This window comes from Pelodiscus sinensis, chromosome 1 (assembly GCF_049634645.1).
Source record: "Pelodiscus sinensis isolate JC-2024 chromosome 1, ASM4963464v1, whole genome shotgun sequence".
NCBI classification, from domain to species: Eukaryota; Metazoa; Chordata; order Testudines; family Trionychidae; genus Pelodiscus; species Pelodiscus sinensis.
In genome coordinates, this window is record NC_134711.1 from 223,510,409 (window position 1) to 223,529,604 (window position 19,196).

Consider the following 19,196-nt stretch of genomic DNA (forward strand, 5'->3'; position numbering starts at 1 on the left):
GTCTAGAACTAAAAACTAGTTCGAATTAGCGTTTTTCTAATTCGAACTAGCATGTCCACATTAAGTGGACGCTGAACAGGGCTTAAGGATGGCCGGAAGCAGTGCCGGCAGGGCATCAGAGGAGGACTTAGAGCGTGGAGCTGCTGTCTCAGGCTAGCCGAGGGCTGCGCTTAAAGGGTCCCGACCCCCACCCCGGACAGACAGTTCTAAGCGGTGCCCCGCTTGCAAAGCAGTCCTGGCTTGGATTGCCCGGAGTACCCACACTGGGCACATCACACCACTCGGCCATCAGCCTGGCTGCACTTGCCGCAGGCTGCCATCTGGGGAGAGGAGGCAATCGGGGGGCTGCAGGAGAGCTTCCACCCCCAGAAGCCTGCAGAGCCAGCCCAGTCCTCCCCATCGGGGGCTCGTACCCCATTCCTCCCTCACCTCCTTCTACTTACCCTTCCCTAGCCCCCTTTCTTATTGATGTACAAAATAAAGATAACGTTTCTTCCAACATTGACTCTGTCTTTATTGAACAAAACTGGGGGAGACTGGGAAAAGGAGGTGGGAGAGGGGAAGAGAAGGGCTGGGAGAGGGGAGGGCAACTAACATGATCAGGGGTTGGGAACAGGTCCCAGATGAAGAGAGGCTACAGAGACTGGGACTGTTCAGCTTAGAAAACAGGAGACGGAGGGGGGACAGGATAGAGGTCTCTAAAAGCAGGGGTTGGGTGGAGAGGGTGCATTCAGAAAAGTTCTTCATGAGTTCCCATAAAGAAGGACAAGAGGACACCAAAGGAAAGGAATGGGTTACAGGCTTGAAACTAGTAAGAGAAAGTTGTTCTTCACAAAGCAAATAGTTAACCTGCAGAACTCCTTGCTGCAGGAGGCTGTGAAGGCTACAACTAGAACAGAGTTTAAAGGGAAGTGAGATCAAGTCATGGAGGTTGGGTCCATGGAGTAGTCTTAGCCAGGGGGTAGGAGTGGTGTCCCTGCCCAAAGTTTGTGGAAGGCTGGAGAGGGATGGCACGAGACAAATGGCTTGGTCACTGTCTTCGGTCCATCCCCTCCAGGGTCCCTAGGGTTGGCCGCTGTCGGCAGACAGGCTACTGGGCTAGATGGACCTTTGGTCTGACCCAGGACGGCCATTGTAAGCTCAGGGCTCAGGGTCGGGGGTCTCAGTGGACCTCCTTGATTTTCATGCACACCTGCTCCTGGGTGGCCAGGCTGGCAGCTCTCCTGCCCTAGACGGCCACTTTCCTGTGCCTAGTGCGGAGATCGTGGACGAGGTCCACGATGTCCGCACTAGCCCAGGAAGGTGCCCGCCTCTTGCGGTCCAGGGCAAGCTCCCGGGAGCCGCCAGCCTGGTCCCGGGAAGAGGGGGGTGGGCTGGGGAACATCGGGTGGGTGGCTCTGTGCCGTGCCAGGTGCAGGGTCTGCTGGCTGGGTGCTGGCAGGCTTGCACCTGGCACGAGCACCGTAGCCAGCTCGTGCCCCTTTAAGGGGTTTGGGGCCGGGAGGGGGGCATAGAATTTCCCTGGTGTTGGCCAGAGTGGCCACCAGGGAGAGCTGGGGAGGGCTAGCCTCCCACTAGTTCAAATTAAGGGGCTACACACCCCTTAATTCGAACTAGTAAGTTCGAACTAGGCTTAATCCTCGTAAAATGAGGTTTTCCTAGTTCGAAATAAGCGCTCCGCTACTGTCAGCCGACGGTCAGAGCTCCCTATATCTGTCCCTTAAGACCGGCTGAAGTTCTTTTAAATTGTGCTTGGTTCTGTTACAGCAACTGAAGGAGTCAGGTTAAAACTTAAACAGTTACAGGTTTATTAAAGAAGCTTATAAATCATATGGTTACAATGGCTATTGCTCTATTTCTTAACTACTAGCAAAATATAGATCTTAAAAATGGTTACAAAGAAGATAAAGATAGAAAAATAGAAATAATGGTACCAAGTAACAGCTTACTCTTTCTATGTGTACACTTAAGACAGAGGACCACATCCAGGTACAATTTTTACCCCCTTCTGTGCCTCTCGACTCCAGCATGTCAGGCCAGGGCCGGTCCCTCAATTCCTAGAAAAGACGAAAATACGAGGTGGGCGTCCCCATAGAACCTCGGGAGGTCAAACACCTAACCCGACCAGCAGGTAGAGGGTAGAATGACACTCAAAGTGTGTGTGTGCTGGGCCCATCTTATATACTCATGGGGTCACGTATTTCTCTTTCTTATCTGTCATGCCAAATGGGGCTGGTCTGTGTTTTGTGAGACCAGTTCTTACAAGGGAGTTGTGAACTTAATTTACACTTGTAAGAGAGATAACTAAATTGGAATTACTGGGGATTCTTTTCTCAGTGGGAAATTCCTCTTCCAGGGACTGTGTGTGTGTTCGAATCAACATAGGTGCCAGCCGGTGGCAGTCTCGCATATCCTGATCTCTCCTCATATCTATGTTTCAGCTTCTCAGGATCAGATGAGCCAGCATAGACTATGCTGATTTTATTGCTCCTTCTCTGTCCTGTATGCTTTAGGAAGGCAAATAAGATGGATGTGATGGAGGCGGGCTGTCTGGCCACAGCTAGTTCGATTCAAATTCAAACTAGCGGAGCGCTAGTGTAGCGGCTATGAATGTTAGTTCGAACTAACGTCCGTTAGTTCGAACTAACATTGTAGTGTAGACATACCCACAGAGAGTACACTCTCAGGTGGTAGGCTCTGGCCCAGTGTTTCTGCCACACACCCATGTGGACTCTCATGTACCTTGGACTTCTGATAACTGCCGTTGCAAATAGCTTTCACTCTGTCTTCAGGAATCTCACCAATTTCTGTGGGCTGTGAACACCGAGACAACGCATCTGCATCTACATTGCTTCTCCCTGATCGGTATTGTATCCTGAACTCATAGCTGGCCAGGGCGGCCACCCATCGTTGTCCAATAGCATCCAGCTTAGCACTTATCTGTACATAAGTCTGTGGATTGTTGTCCGTCCATACTTGAAACTTAGCTCCATACAAATAATCCCAACATTTCTCAGTGATGGACCATTTCAAGGTCAGGAACTCCAACTTGTGGATGGGGTAATGAGTTTCACTATCAGACAGCCCTCAGCTGGCAAAGACCACAGGTTTACAGTTGCCATCCACATCTTGGTATAAGACTGCTCCCAAACCCTCCAGACTGGCATCTATATGTAGGAGAAATGGCTTGCTTGGGTCAGCAAAAACTAAGACTAGAGAATGAGTTAGACAGCTAATGTATGACAGCTCTCGGAAAGCCCTTTACATCCCTCATCCCATCGTCGACCAAAGGGCTCTAAGGGGCCATATTGTCTTGGAGTGGGATGTCTTGGGGACCTCCCCTTATTCTTGGTCTTAGACTTCTTCTTATCCCCTGGTAAGATCATTTAGAGGCTTTACAATGGTGACATAATTCTTCACAAACCTGCAATAGTAACCACTAAATCCAAGGACAGTCTTAAGCTCTCTGTAATTTCTGGGGTATGGCCAGGTAGTGAGTGCTTCTATTTAATCTGGATCTGTACCTTCTTGGTACACAATATGACCAACATACTTCACTGATGTGCTTCAGAATTGACACTTATCAATGGAAAGTTTCAGTCCATAGGCCTCAAACCTGTCAAGTACTTTAAGAAGGCTGTCTTCATGCTCCTCCAAGGTCCTTCCGAATACAATCAGATCATCCAAATAGACCAAGACTTGCAGTAAGTTAATATATCCTACAACTTTCTCCATGAGGCGCTGGAATGTGGCAGGGGCCCCAGAGATCCCTTGAGGCATGTGTTCAAACTAATAAAACCCCAATGGGCAGATGAAGGCTGTCTTCTCCTTGTCCTCTGCTCCTAGGGGGATCTGGTAGCATCCGCTTCAAAGATCCAATACTGAGAACCACTGGCTTCCCAGTAAACAATCTAATGCATCTTCTACTCAGGGCATTGTGTACTGGTCAACCACTGTACAGCTGTTCAGGATACGGTAGTCAATACACATCCGAATTTTCCCATTCTTTTTGCGGACTACCACAATGGGTGAGGCAAAGGGGCTGCGGGACTTGATAATGATGCCATTCACAGCCAGCTCCTGAAGTTGATGTCACACATCATCCATCTCTGAGAGAACAATTTTTCTGGATCTCTCCCTGAAAGGTTGGGGATCATGTAGCCTGATGTTCAACCCCTTTGGCACACCCGACATACCACTCATGCAGTGAGAATACCTTGGGTCTTTTACAGAGCTTCTTCCTCAGGTGATCCTTCCACACCTTGGACAAGGGTGAATCTCCAAAGTCAAACCTCACTGGATCTATAGTTGGAACTTGAGTTTCACTCTGGGGATTCACAACTGATTCAGGCTCGAAGAGGTCTGCTATCTTTTGCCCTCGATTTACAACAATATCACAACTTGTTTCATTAGCAATCAGTATAGTGACCAAGTCCTGGGCTGCTGCTGGTAAGGTTATAACTCCACTGGGGACCAGGATCCCTTCAGGGAGCTCTCCTTCAGTTGGTTGTTCTACCGTGGCAAACACACCTTTATTGCCTTTCAGCCAGGTACTCATGACGAGCACTTTCTGCTCCATCCTTGCAGGCACTACTAAATGGTTCGTTCCCGCATACCTCAGTGTCCCCCTCAGTAGCTCAGACATCTCCTTTTTAGCATCCTCAATTTTCCTATAGGATTCAGCCCAAAGGGCGTGGATCATCAGGGTGTCCAGATTTTGGTCCCCAGTCTGTCGTCTGCAGTAATCTGCGAGCACCTTAAAGAGACTGGAGTTGGTCCCTATCAGCACAGACACATCAGAGACCCCTTTAGTGTCAGGGCTACTGTGTCCACTTCTTCTCTTACCCCTGCCACCTCCTCAGGGAATTCTAGGTGCACAATGACATACCCTTTGTAGGGATATTCATTCATTCTGAGGCCACACATGCCAAGGCCAGTCAATGGCTGGATGGGCAGGTGCCTGAGCATCTGTTCGAGGCCCTATCAGTCCTGAAAGGATCCCAGCTGAGACGTCTTTTCCGGGGGATCTCTCAAATCCTGTGGGCCTGGGTGGCCCCTGCCCCAGACCTTCTCGCAACTGATTCTCAGCATTCCATAAACTAAGCTGGGATTTTCCTCATTTTGGCAACTGGCAGCCCTGTGCCCATCTTGACCACACTGGTAGCAGAAGAACGGTCCTCTCCTCCTTCGCCTGGGTGGGATGGCAGCTCCAGGTGCTGACTTCTACATCACCACAGCCTGAGGTGCCTCATCCCTGCAAATCCTTGCTTGGTCAATGACTCTCTGCAATTCAGCCATCTGTTTTGTCAGGACCTGAACTTGTTGGGCAAGATCTTCTCTGATGTTCACCATCAGCACACCATCTGTTTGTCGGGGTGCGGTGCTGGCTGGCTCAGGCATCTGAGCCTCCCAAAACTCACTGGCAGCCTGCCTTTCTTCCTCTTCTCTGACCTCCTTTATCAGCTGGGAGTAAGGGGCAGAGGGTCTTCCTGTCGTTCTCTTAGCCAGAGGTGAAGTAGAATCAGGCAGTAATACTGAGTTCCTCTTACAATTTGAGCAAGTCTGGTCTGGTTCATCTGCTCAGCAGTCACTGCTCCCTTAATGACAGCTCTCTGTAGCAGCCTCTCTGTATATAGGCCAAGACCTTCTCTCCCTGGTTCTGCTTAGCGTTGAGAAAGTTACAGTACTGTCTTCAGGGCCCTCTATACTCCCAAAGGTGTGAGTGAGGGCTTCTAGGCAGTCCTTTACACTGACCTCAGGGTTAGTACGCTTCAAGATGTGAATCACAGCTAAAGCTGGGCCCCTGAGATTCTCTACTAAACATCTTTGCTTTTCTCTGTCTGGCACAGGCCACTACTCTAGCATTTCAGTGGTGTATTCTAGCCAGGGTTCAAACTCCTCTTCCCCAGGAAATAATCGTAACTTATAATAAGATCTTGCCATAGCATGGGATAGCACACATTTTCCAATGTCTGCCCCAGGGCTTTTGCCCAGTCGTCATCTGAGGCTGTTGCCCCTGAACTAGAGGCTTCTGAGCCAGGGCCCAACAAACCTAACAGATTAGCCATGATACAAACAGTAATTTCGTCAAATACAAAACAAAATTATTTCCCACTGAGCAACTCACTCAACATGTGCTTGCGAGGGATATTGACCCAGTGATCCTGGACGAGCCCCCAAAATGTAACCCTTCTGCTGGGTAGTGCTGGCAGCAGCCAGGGCTGGGTTCAATATCTAGGGGTCCCCTTTCATCCATCTCACACAGAACTGGCTCGAGCCCCCACCTAGTAGCTTGGGAAATTCACGTACCCCGGGCGCCTGTGGGAGGCAATGCTTCCCCACTTGCAAGCATAGAGTCTGAGTGTGGAAAATAAACTTTTAATGAGAGAGAGAGAGAGAGAGAGAGAAGTCACATGGCATTAATTTGGGAAAATACCACAACAGAGCTCATAACATGCCCTCCCCCCCCGCACGAGTAACTCGCCCAGTTCAAATGGATTAAGCAATGTCTTTTGCCTCTCAGGCTCACTAGTCTAACAAGGTAAGGGTTCCATTCACTTTCCCCATACCCCACTTCAAATGCCCCACTTACAGCTCTGTCCAGTCAGTGCAGACCCTGACACATCATCCTGATGACTCCACTCATTGAACCTGAGGCCATGCAACCTTTTTGCTGTTCCTGTAGTCCACCCGTTCCGCCTGCCACCGTTCCTACTGTCTATCCACCAGTCACTCCCACCAGTTGCAATGGGTCTGACTACAGGCCAAACCAGTGACTTCAACTCTTAGGGTATGTCTACACTACCCTCCTAGTTCGAACTAGCAGGGTAATGTAGGCAAACCGCACTTGCAAATGAAGCCCGGGATTTGAATTTCCCGGGCTTCATTTGCATAAGCGGGGCGCCGCCATTTTTAAAACCCCGCTGGTTCGAACCCCGTGCAGCGCGGCTACACGGGCACGAACTAGGTAGTTCGAACTAGGCTTCCTAGTTCGAACTACCGTTACTCCTCATTCCACAAGGAATAACGGTAGTTCGAACTAGGAAGCCTAGTTCGAACTACCTAGTTCGTGCCGCGTGTAGCCGCGCTGCACGGGGTTCGAACCAGCGGGGTTTTAAAAATGGCGGCGCCCCACTTATGCAAATGAAGCCCGGGAAATTCAAATCCCGGGCTTCATTTGCAAGTGCGGTATGCCTACATTACCCCGCTAGTTCAAACTAGCGGGGTAGTGTAGACATACCCATGGTGATTTCAACTCTTTAGCCACCCCCTAGGCTGGCAAAAGATTCCAGCTCCCACTGGACTAGCAAAAAGACTCCTCCTAGAGTCTGCTTTAGGTCTAGCCTTAATAAAAGGGGGAAAGAGGCAGGTTGAACCAGTCTTAAAGCTCACATCTATCTATCTATCTATCTGCCTGCCTGCCTGCCTGCCTGGCTCACACCCTTTCCCCTCAGATCAGTTCACACAATTCTGGGATGGGGAGGCTTGTTCATCTGAGACCTCTTACAATGATGGTGTCTCTCCTGCAAGCACTGGTGTCATATTTTACTGTTCCCACATTTAGGGGTGACCCCCACAACAGCTCAAATTAGTTACAATACATCACATTCCATTCTATCAACTGATCATCCATGAGCCCTGGCTGAATTGGATTTACATAACCACACCTCAGATTCCTTCCCCATCCTGGCATGAGCTGTATTTACATATCAACAGTTAACAGTTAATTATCTTGCTGAGCTAAACAATTTGAGTGAGCACACCCACCCCAAGGGCAGCTCTCTTCTTTTAGCTGGCTAATAGCAAGCAGTAGTTTAGCCCCTGCTTACACTTCTATTTTCATTGTTTTTGGGGTACATTAAGTTTTTTACTTGCTGTGGCCTATGCAGTACAAGGAAATCTCTCAGGCTATTGCTCAAGTGGGTCCACAGTCCTGGATCATCTAGACTTAAGGAACTAAACTCAGCAGCAGCTGTTTCTTGTGCCTCCACCACACTCTTCTCTGATCTACACTTTTCTTCAGGAATGTGCATGGTTACATCCATTTGAGATGGAGATATGGATGCTGCAGTAGCTGCCAGGTCACCTGCACTGTGACTAACTGGAAGATCAAGCATCTCCTCACCACTCACATCCTCACTGGGGCTGGAAGGCTCCCTGTGAACATTTGTGTCTATGTATCTCAGGAGAGCTCCTTCCGGCTTAGATAGAAAAGCTTCTTTTGCTTTCTTTCTTTTTCTGAATGCTGCCCCAGAGGAGTGTTTTCGTCTTTCACTCATGAGAGCTGTTCTGTGTAGCTATAGTGGCTCTCAACACTCAGTTGAAGGGGACAAATAAGCAGGCTGTTAGCAGGGCCCGAGTGAGGGAAGATATCAGCATCTTAACGGCCTAACTGGCTCCTACTACTTCAGTTGACTGACTGTTCTCCTCAAGTGGGTTCAGGGAAGCAGCAGGAAACAGGAAGCTCCCTGAGAAGCTGGTGTTAATCAGACCAGGCTCCTGGGGGTGCTAGAGAGGTACATACGAGACTCCTCCTCCCCCCTGCAGTTCCTGCTGCTTTCTGTTATTCCCTCTGGTTATGTCTATACATGCAGCCTAATTCGAACTAGGGCTGCAAATGTAGGCATTCAGAATTGCAAATCAAGCTTCAGATTTAAATATCCCACATTTGATATGCATCTTCCCGACCGGGTGCCATTTTTTGAAATTTACAAGCCCGAAGTAACTGCTCACGTCTACATGTGGCAGTGAAACAGGCGTTCAAAATAAAGCCCTTGTTTGGGTTGATATTCATAAAGATGGACAAACCACATGTTCCTTTCACCTCTAGAAAATTTCCAACAGTTCCAAAGCAGGGAAGTCCTAGAGGTTTTCAAAGAAAAGGGTATAAGAGGATTGTTTTTTTAAAATACGGGCAAAATACTTTATTTTCCATAGAATTGTTTTAATACATTTCTGATTTTTTTTCTGACACATTTCAAGAATATTCACCATGCAGACATTTAGCATGGAAAAACATCTGTCCAAATTTGTCAACATGTATAGGAAACTGAAAATAGGGTCTTAGAAGTGTTAAATAATATTTATAGGCAAGAGAAAGAGAGTGAGTGTACAAAATGTACACCATTGCCTTAGGTTTGCAGGTGTTCAACTTGGGGAATCCAAGTGTTTCATTTTGTTTTTGGTAAGTAATGCGATTTCTTCAACAGTAGTTATTGCTTCGGTTTTATATTTTGTTAGTGGTGGACCCATCCATTCCTTGTATTGAAGGAAAAAGAAAAATCTCCATTAGTTTCATGCATGCGAGTGATTAGAGATTTACTGTTCAGGGCCTCCATTTATTCATTTAATGGTTAAAGTTATTCAATAATTTTTTCTTCCCTTTAATTTTTCTTTAGAACCCCACTTGTTCAAGGAAAACAACAGTGGGTACACCCTACTAGAATGCCTATTAACCCAGAGATATAAAGAAGATAAAAGATGGAACACTTTAATTCTTAAAAGTTTTTACTCAGAGAAAATTCCAGCTAACTTGAATGGAAGTTCTGCAGTCCTTACTCAAGCATACTTAGACTAATGAAGAAGCAAGTCAGCCATGCTAGAAAAAGAGTGATTTTTATGCTTTGATCCTACTCACTGGACATTGGCTAGGCTGAAATAACATTTTAACAGCACAAAACGCTGCACAATATCAAACTCTCTTAGGCTATGTCTATACTGGACCTACTTTGGGCAAAAAATTTGCAAATGAGGCTAAGCATGGAATATTGCAGAGCCTCATTTGCATAATTAATGAGTGTCCGCTCATTTTTTTCCAGAAGAACAGCTCTTGTGCAAAAAGCGGGTACTCATTAATTATGCAATATTCCACACCATTTGCATATCTTTTTCCGACTTTTCTTTGTAGTGTAGACAGAATCTCTGATGACTCATAGCAATCAATGGCAGCATGAAAACCCTTGTGAACTCTGAACTTCCTTTCAGTCTAATGCTTTGCTCAGTAAAGGACTGAGGAGCAGATAGAATTTATAAATCCAACAACAGAAGCATAGATCAGTCTGGGCCATGGAGCTCAGGAGTTTATGAGGACTCCATCAGTAGCCAAAAGGAGAAAAGTAAATTAAGGAAATACTCAACATCCTTACCAAAGTCAATGGGCTCACTCCATTCCCCCCATTTTTTGCTTACGAGACAAGCATTTCCCTTGGCTCTGATTTGCAAAGAGTATTTTTTTTTCACATTGTAATTCTCAAATATGAAACTTGTTCCTTGTGCCTAAAAACAATTATGATATTATTACTAGTATTATTATTATTATTACTATTATTCATTAGATTTATTTTCATAGTGCCTAAGAAACAGGGAAGAATGCTGCCCCACTGTGCTAGACACTGTTCAAGAAAGAATAATTAGACTAACTAGTCTTTTTCATTGTACATGTAGAGTTGCTAACATGCAAGGTTTTCATTTGTTGATCCAAGTGAACAAAGGGTACATCTGCAAAGCAGCATTATTGCAGAATAAGTGACATTATTTCAAAATAACACAGTGCATGTCTACACAGCAAGCCATTATTTCGACATAATGTCGAGATGGAGGACTTCTTACTCGAATTGCTGTTCATGAGGAGTAAGAGAAGTGAAAAGAAGAGTGTTCTTCCTTCGACTCTCTGCTGTATAGACAGCGCCAAAAGCTGAATTAAGCTATTTCGACTACAGCAACGCAATTGATGTAGCTGAAGTTGTGTAGCTTAATTTCACTTTTGCCATGCAGTGTAGATGTGCCCAAAGCATATATTTGTGCCTGTTTATGGAAGCAGAATATGGTTGACACAACCTGTACCTCGAAATGGAATTCCGAAACCCCCTTATTCATCATGCATAAATTGTTGTGAGATGTATAGGAAGCATGGGAGGAAAAATATCTTGTGGAAGGGCATGACTGGCAGAAACTCATTGTTCTCTCCAAACTTGTATAACATTACTGTTTATGAAGTTATGACATTTGCTGTATGTTTGCTACTATGGCTGTCAAGCGATCAAAAATTAATTAATTAATTGTGTGATTTAAAAATGAATCACAATCATGCTCTTAATAACAGAATACCTGTTGTGCCACTGCCTGCTAGCAAATTATAACAGAACTCTATTGCCCAATCCTTTTCATTTCAGATCGGCTTAAAATTTGTCAGGGGAAGTTCAAGCTGCATGACTGAGATCGCCAGGTAACCTGAACTGTCCCTACAAATTTTTATGGAAGAATTTGAGCAAAATCTATGGAAGGACCCATTACACTGCCCCTGAAAGAACTTTTTGAAAATCTTTGCAAAACCAATACAAGAATATATGTTAGTATGGAAAAAGAATTGTTACCATATGAAGCTCATTTTTGTTTTCCTCAGAAGTGGCCTGCAAAAGAAAGAAAAATCTTTATTATTTTATTTTTGTTTTGTTACCCTGTAATAATGTCTTTCTTCCTTTCTTTTCCTTTTGGATTATTTATTTACTCACTTGTTTCAGAAGAAGGTGCAAATAGAATTTACAAAGCCTATATTCCACAATACATTTCCTCCTATCACATACAGATATCTTTGGTTGTAATCAGTGACTGGCAAACCTGGAGCGTCTGCTCTAGTAACTCCCCTGGGATGGGTTTCTTATTCAACGATTGTGCTTCTTGCATTTTTGGTTTCCCTGCTTTGGCTAAGCAACTGCACGATGCTGGTGCTGATTAAAAGTCTCCCTCCCCCTTGCCCTGTTTGTGACATCACAAAGGAAGCAGAGGCAGAGGCGGAAGCTAAGGCTGGTTCCTTGGGTGCATAAGTGGCTGATCTTGTTTGCCTTTCGTTCTCTCTTCTGTGAGCGAGGTCTGAGTGAATTCCCAATGACATGTATTGATGAATGGGGAAAAAGATTTCAGGCGCAAACTATGTTTGTGTAGACATGCCTACTCTGCCTAGGTGCACAGCAGATAGAACGCCTTTGCCAAAACAATCCATTTTCTCTTGTTTTGAGTTACAAATCATTCTAGTGTTTGAGTGTAGGGGTAATGAAATGTTATCCATATTCTCTGAGTAAAGGCAGCAGAAAGGTGCTTAGCATGCCCTGATTGAGGAAGTCAGTCTAAACTGATCCTTACTTGCTGAGCAGAGGATCAGGATGCCAAATCCTAGTGAGGAAAACAGTGGATGAGATCCTGGGTTCTTATTGTGTGATGTGGGTTTTTCTGAAAGAGCTCTGGACAACATTTCACTCTGCTTATGAGCAACAACTGGCCTCCATAAATAGAGAAGTGATAGAGTCTGAGGGAGGCAATAATACCCCACACTGCACTCAAGAATGAGGATCTGAATCTGATCAGGGAGAGTCATCCTGGAGGTGGTGTAGGACCAGCTGCAAGTGCCATGCAAGTACTGCCAGGCCATCTTGCAGTGGGCACATGACATCTCCTGCACAAGACTCCTAGGAAGAGAAAAGCTATTCCCTCAGGGTATGTCTACACTACAGCACTAATTAAAACTAACTTAATTCAAATTAGTTAATTCGAACTAAGCTAATTCGAACTAGTGCATCTAGACCTAAAAACTAGTTCGAATTAGCATTTTGCTAATTCGAACTAGCATGTCCACATTGAGTGAACCCTGAACCGAGGTTAAGGATGGCCGGAAGCAGTGCCGGCAGGGCATCAGATTAGGACTTAGAGCGTGGAGCTGCTGCCTCAGGCTAGCTGAGGGCTGTGCTTAAAGGGACCCGACCCCCACCCCGGACAGACAGTTCTCAGGGGTTCCCCGCTCGCTTGTCTAACTCGATGAGGGACAGCAAAGCAGTTCTGGCTTGGAGTGCCCTGAATGCCCACACTTGGCACATCACAGCACTCGGCCATCAGCCCAGCTGCACTTGCCGCAGGCTGCCATCCGAAGGGGGAGTCAATCGAGGGGCTTCACGAGAGCTTCCACCCCAAGGAGCCCGCAAAGCCAGCCCAGTCCTCCCCATCGGGGGCTCGTACCCCATTCCTCCCTCACCTACTTCCACTTACCCCTCCCTAGCCCCCCTTCCTCATGTACAAAATAAAGCACACGTGTGTTCAAAAATAGAAACTCTCTTTATTGAACAAAACTCGGGGAGACTGGGAAAAGGAGGGTTCCGGGGCCGGGAGGGGGGCAGAAGAGTTTCCCTGGTTTGGCCCAGAGTGGCTACCAGGGCAACCTGAGAAGAGCTAGCCTCCAACTAGTTAGAATTAAGTGGCTACACAGCCCTTAATTCAAACTATTTAATTCGAACTAGGCGTTACTCCTCGTAGAATGAGGTTTACCTAGTACGAATTAAGCGCTCCGCTAGTTCAATTTAAATTCAAACTAGCGGTTTGTATGTGTAGCCCCTATTAAAGTTAATTCGAACTAACAGTTGTTAGTTCGAATTAACTTTGTAGTGTAGACATACCCTTAGTGATTACCCTGGGCTAGATAGTCCAAGAGAATACTAGACCCTGGTCACAAAGGATGTGGGAAATGCTCCAAGATGAAGTACAAGCAATGCTGAAGATGAGGATGATTATAGAATCCAGAAGTAAATGGAGCAGCCCCATAGTTCTCGTTCCCAAACAAGAGAGTTTGGTTTGATTCTACATAAACGTCAGGAAGGTCAGTGCCATCACAAAATTCAATGCCTACCCAATGCCAAGTTATTAGAATGGCATCTGAGCACTATTGACCTGACAAAAAGTTACTGGCAGATTCTCTTACTCCCTTTCACACAAGAGAAAATGGCTTTTCCCACTCCTTTTGGGCTCTTTGAATAAAGCACCAGGCCCCTTTTGACAACCACCTAACTGTTGCGACCTTCCAATAGCTTATAAAGAACCTAAATATCACCATTGATGTTCTGCACCACACATCATCAATATCATTAACTATTCCCATCTGGAAAGATCATTTACCACATTTAAAGGAGGCGTTAGAAGCACAACGTGGCCTTTTCTATAATTACATGAAGATCAATGTTCTAAAGTCTGATTTAGCAAGTCTAGTAAGGACCTGCTAAATAAAAAATGGATGGCAGTCCCCATGACTTCAGTATTCTATGGGGTTGTGAAGAGTAAGGGAAGACCAGGGGAGAGTTTGTCCTGTTGACCTCCCGCAGTGGTATGGAGGAGGCTAACTAACTCCTCTGGGCCTGTTCCAAAGTAATGTGACTCACTAGCGAGGTTTGTTCAGCCTGGAGAGGGAGGAGATTAATTGAGGGAAACCTACCAGAGGAAGGGGCAGTGAATTGGAAGAAGATTACTTTAACCAATGACTGTTGGCAACAGAGGAGAACTCCTGAGGCAACTTCAATCCTCAGATATTCCCACTAAATCAACAAGAGCTTTAGTTTCTCTTCCCATAGCCGAGTTTGGGCTTAGGAACATTACATCTCAGCCTTGATTTCAACTGGCTCCTAGTCCCAGCTTGCTACTGCAACCCAGTCCACAGCATCACACCAGTTCAACAGAGAAGGCATTAAAAGGCTGATTGCTTAATTATCACAAATCCCTGTCTGTTGGAACAAACTCTTACAATACATTTATTTCAAGAGGAATAAAAATATAGTCCGTACAAATAGCTACTGTACAAGAATTTTAAATGAGCAAAGGGAAGAACAGAAAATGTCAAAGCTTGTCTATACCACAGCCTTTATAATGGAAACATATAGACACTCCTGAGTGTAATTGTTTCCCTGTACCTACAACATAATATGAAATCACACACAAAAGACCTGTGCTAAGGAGCATTACATTCACAGAGCCAAGCACTCAAAAGTTAGCGAACATAAGAATTAAAGTGTCTGTGCAAACTTAGTTTGTCCCCTTTCTAGTATGCATTATAATATAGTCTTTAATTACTGAGCACTACAAGACCAGCACTGGAAAGGGCATGGACACTTTACCAGTGAGTTTCACAGATAGTTGCTGAAAGCAGAACAACGTTGAGACTCTAGGATCATGGGTTTCACTGCAAGCTCTGGAGGGGAGTCTCAGAATGGACAAAGACTTTTCTGACCATTCCCCACAAGCTCGCCCCATTCTGCCCTTTCCCCTCCAACCACTGTTAGTCCTGTAGAGCCGACAACTGGCTGCTTGTCCCCATCCAATTCTCCTCACTTAGTCAGTCCCAGTCTCCATGCTTCAGACTTCTGATCATAATCCCTTGCTCAATAGGCCCTAATCTCACCCATCCAAACTTCCACTCTGAGGGTGTGTCTAGACTACAGAGTTTTGTAGACAAAAGTGGACTTTTGTCGACAAAACTATACCTGCGTCTACACTACCGCTGAGTTCTGTCAACATAACGTCGACAGAACTCAGCAGTTTTGTCGACGCTGTTAAACCTCATTTTACGAGGCATAACGCCTTTTGTCGACAGAGTTCTGTCGACAGAAGGTGTTATTGCATGTAGGGTTGTGTCTAGACTCCAGGGTTTTGTCAACAAAGCAACTTGCTTTGTCGACAGAACTGAATGTAGTCTAGACGCTCTTTGTTGACAGACGCTTTTTTGACAGTATCTGTCGACAAAACTTCTGTTGACAAAAGCCTGTAGTCTAGACGTACCCTGAGTCTCCTCAACACTCTCTCCTAGGTTCCTTCCCTGCTCCCAGACCCAGCCTTCTCCTTGCCCAACTGTTCCCTGTTCCTTGTCCTAATTTCCTGATCTGTCAGTCTCTCCCTGCAGCCTTAGTCACTCCCCCACACACCACAGTCATGTTCCCCATCCCTAATGGTTCCCAGTTCCAGTCTTCATTTCTCTGCTTCTGATCTAATCTCAGTGTCCTTATCTCACATGGTTCCTTCCCCCATTTTCTTTTGCCGCACAAGACCCAGTTCTCACCCTGCTTTCCAGCTCATTGTCAGATCTGTCATCTCCCCTACAACCTCTTTCTCTCTGCTGCATTGGTTCCTAGTCACCATCACCTTTCCCTGAGGCTGTGTCTATGCTGCATTACTCTTCCGGAAAAAGCTTTTTCTACTTCTTTTTTCAGAAGAGGCTTTTCCAACATTTGGCCCATCTACACTGCACCAATGGCCAGAAAAAAAACCCTCTTCTGAAACATCTGTTTTTCCTCAAAAAAGCACGACTGCTCTTCCAAAAAAAATTCAGAAGAGCAGAAGTGTTCCTCTAGTATCTTGGAAAAACCCTGCACTGTAGCCATATCCTGACAGTTCCAATCTCTTTTCATCCAGTCTCATTCTCCCTCCCATTCTCTTTCTTTTCCCCACCTGTTTCCCTCCCTGACTCTGAAACCAACTCTCCTTGCAAGTCCCAGCCCTTCCTTCCCTGGCTCCTTGTTCCAATCTACATCCCCCCAGGCCTTCCCTATGTTGCCTTAGGTTAGGTTCTGCATCTGAATCAGATGGCTTTCTCTTCCTTGCTGGCAGGGAACTATCAGGGTGTATTAAGAGCATAGGAAAGTCCAGCTCTTTGTTCCAGTATTCAGTCCCACTCTGCCTGCAGCTACTGAGAGCAGCCATAACCTCATAGACCTGGCCTGGATCATGCTCACCACCTCTGTGGGAACAACACACATGCATAGTCTACTCAAAATTAGGAGCTGTGAGAGGGTCAAATATGCTCTGTGAGGCTCTACTGATACAAACTAATTTTTTTTCAAAGATTTCTCATCTGGTTATATTTGTGCAGAGTTTCCCTTGGATGATAAAAGGCAAATCCCTGACAAAAAGAACACCCCTTGCCACATTCAAGAACCTGGGCCAAGTAATAGAAGCCTCAAATTTCCAAAGAAAAGGTTGTTAGATTTTTGTTTAATTATAGAAAAACTCGTTAGAAGTAACCAAAAAGAGGGTCTTAGACTGGGAATGCTGGGCAGCCTGAATAATAGCTGGTACTGTACTATCAGCCTTGTCTGTAATAGTGTATGGGTTGTCTTTGCACTGCACAATGACATATTTAGAGGTGGGGATGAGTTAAATTAGTGAATCTGTAATCTAGAGACGTGCACTCTTACGGTACATCTACACAGCAAAGTTATTTCAAAATAACTTTACTAGCATCTACAAAGCATCTACAAATTAATTTGAAATAGTGGAGGGCTTATTTAGAAATTTTTAAACCTCCTTCCATGAGGAATAGTGCCAATTTTGAAATTTCTATTTTGAAATAAGCTCTGTTCAGATGCTTATTTCGAAAGAGGGGGCCTTCAGCCCTTCCCAGGGTGCTCTGCTGGCCACCCTGGCCACAAGGTAACTTCTGACCTTATGCCCTTCTGGAACTGTTTCCAACCAGCCTTAAATGTGATTCAACATCCACTCAGTGTGGACACGCTATTTTGAAATAGAAAAATGCTATTTTGAAATGCATTTTGTGTGTAGATGCGTTATTTTGAAATAAGCTATTTTGAATTAACTATTTCGAAATTAGATATTTTGAAATAACACTGTAGTATAGACATACCCTTAGGGATAAAATCTGCAAGAAGTTGTCTTCACATACAAGCACAATGAACGGCATAGTATGCTGGGGAGTCACCTGTTCCAGTGGATTGCAAATTATAATGTCTAGTTTATGCTAATAGCTCTGTGAATGCATGCTGTTGAGTTGCAGTTCAGAAAAGTAATCCCTCCGTAAGGGTTAGCAATGATGTAAGAGCATGTGCAATGCTGGTGATAAACAAAAGTAGTTAAGAGACTGGACTCAGGCATTTGCAGGTGGTGAAAGAGTCATGGGGGCAAGATTAGCAATGAGGCAATGAACTATGCTACATGCAGGAATGGCTGGATCTAAAAAGGATGGATGTCAGATGAGGAAGGAGAGGAGATGGTAGTATAAAAGTGGGTTCTGATGTGTATCAGTTCTAGGTTGATAAACAGAAAATATGTATTTGTGGTGAGCATCATTGAAAAAATTATACTTACGTTAGTTTTCTTATTTCGAATGTCAATTTGATACTGAAAGCAAGGATCTATATCTCCTTCTGACCAACTTAGCTGGGGACGTTTCCATTGCACAATACACCGTGGCTGGTCTTCAGAACAGTTTACAGTGATATTGACTGGAGGAGTTAACTTTTCTAGAAGAAAATCATCAGTATTACATTTGATAAAGAATCTGCTTCCATTTGTAATTCAACCTTTGCAACTGTAACAGTTAGAAAGAGTTTGAAAAAATGGAAGAAAAAAAGCTTGTGTTCTGGAGCATAGCTCTGAAACAAACGCAGGCCCTTCTTCCAGTGAAAAATGGTTCATTCCACTTGTAGTAAAAATTAGAATTAAACCAAAAGACATTATTTCCTTACCAATTTCATAGAGTGTGATGGACTCATCATAAAATTGAATCTCCGATTCATTGCTGTCCCCCTTCACCAGGAAGTAAACTGGATCATAAATTATTGTCACATTTTGGAAACTGCATGCGATATGTCTTCCAAATGCATCTTTTATGTAATGTGGACAATTTACTACACGTTCTTCCCTGCATATACCAAAATGTTTCAGTTAAACATAAAAAATGGCATCTGTAAAATCTGAATGGAAAGCTTCCTTGAGCCAATGAAAATTATTTACCTTGAGTACTGCAATGAAAGAAAATATTGGGTATCATCTGGAGCTTTCCTGCCAGCATCCCAAGTGCAATTCATGAAGGAAATATTGTAAATCACACAGGAGAAATTTTCAGCACGTGTTCCATTCTTGCCTGAAAACCAAGAAAAGTTGCATGTGTATTTTTACAAGATGAAGAAAAAAGTGAGTTACGAGTATAAGCAGGTACAACTCTTCACATAGTATGTCAGAAGCAGAGAGATTCTGAGCATGTGGAACTTCTATTGATTTTAGATAACTAAAGATTTAGGTGCCTAATTTTAGGTATTGAAGTTTGAAAACTTTTGCATCACATTTAAACTTAGTGGCTGTATCTACATTGGCACCATCTTGCGCAAAAGCGGCCTCTTTTGCGCAAAAACTTGCTGCCTGTCTACACTGGCCACGAGTTCTTGTGCAAAAACACTGAAGTTCTAATGTATGAAATCAGTGCTTCTTGCTCAAGAACTATGATGCTTCCACTCAGGAATAAGCCCTCTTGTACAACTATTCTTGCGCAAGAGGCCAGTATAGACAGGCAACGTGAATTTCTTGCGCAAGAAGGCCCTATGGTTAAAATGGAGAACATGTACACTGGCACGGATGGTCTTGTGCAAAAGCACATCTCT

The 19,196-nt window shown here is 44.8% G+C and overlaps 1 protein-coding gene across 2 annotated transcripts in view; it reads right to left on the reverse strand.

The window, feature by feature from the left end:
• Nucleotides 1-7,251: 7,251 nt before the first annotated feature.
• Nucleotides 7,252-19,196, reverse strand: part of LOC106732867 (granulocyte-macrophage colony-stimulating factor receptor subunit alpha-like) — a 29,466-nt gene continuing 17,521 nt past the window's right edge. Inside the window, exons 5-10 of one of the 2 annotated variants that reach the window (XM_025177837.2) lie at nt 18,553-18,682; nt 18,285-18,460; nt 17,905-18,059; nt 11,373-11,408; nt 10,146-10,275; nt 7,257-9,258 (exon numbers count right to left, since the gene is read on the reverse strand). In XM_025177837.2, coding sequence (XP_025033622.2) covers nt 9,227-9,258; nt 10,146-10,275; nt 11,373-11,408; nt 17,905-18,059; nt 18,285-18,460; nt 18,553-18,682 — 659 coding nt within the window. In that variant the 3' untranslated portion in view covers nt 7,257-9,226. Of the gene's footprint in view, nt 9,259-10,145; nt 10,276-11,372; nt 11,409-17,904; nt 18,060-18,284; nt 18,461-18,552; nt 18,683-19,196 lie in introns of both variants that reach the window. The other variant, XM_075915897.1, reaches the window with a different exon arrangement.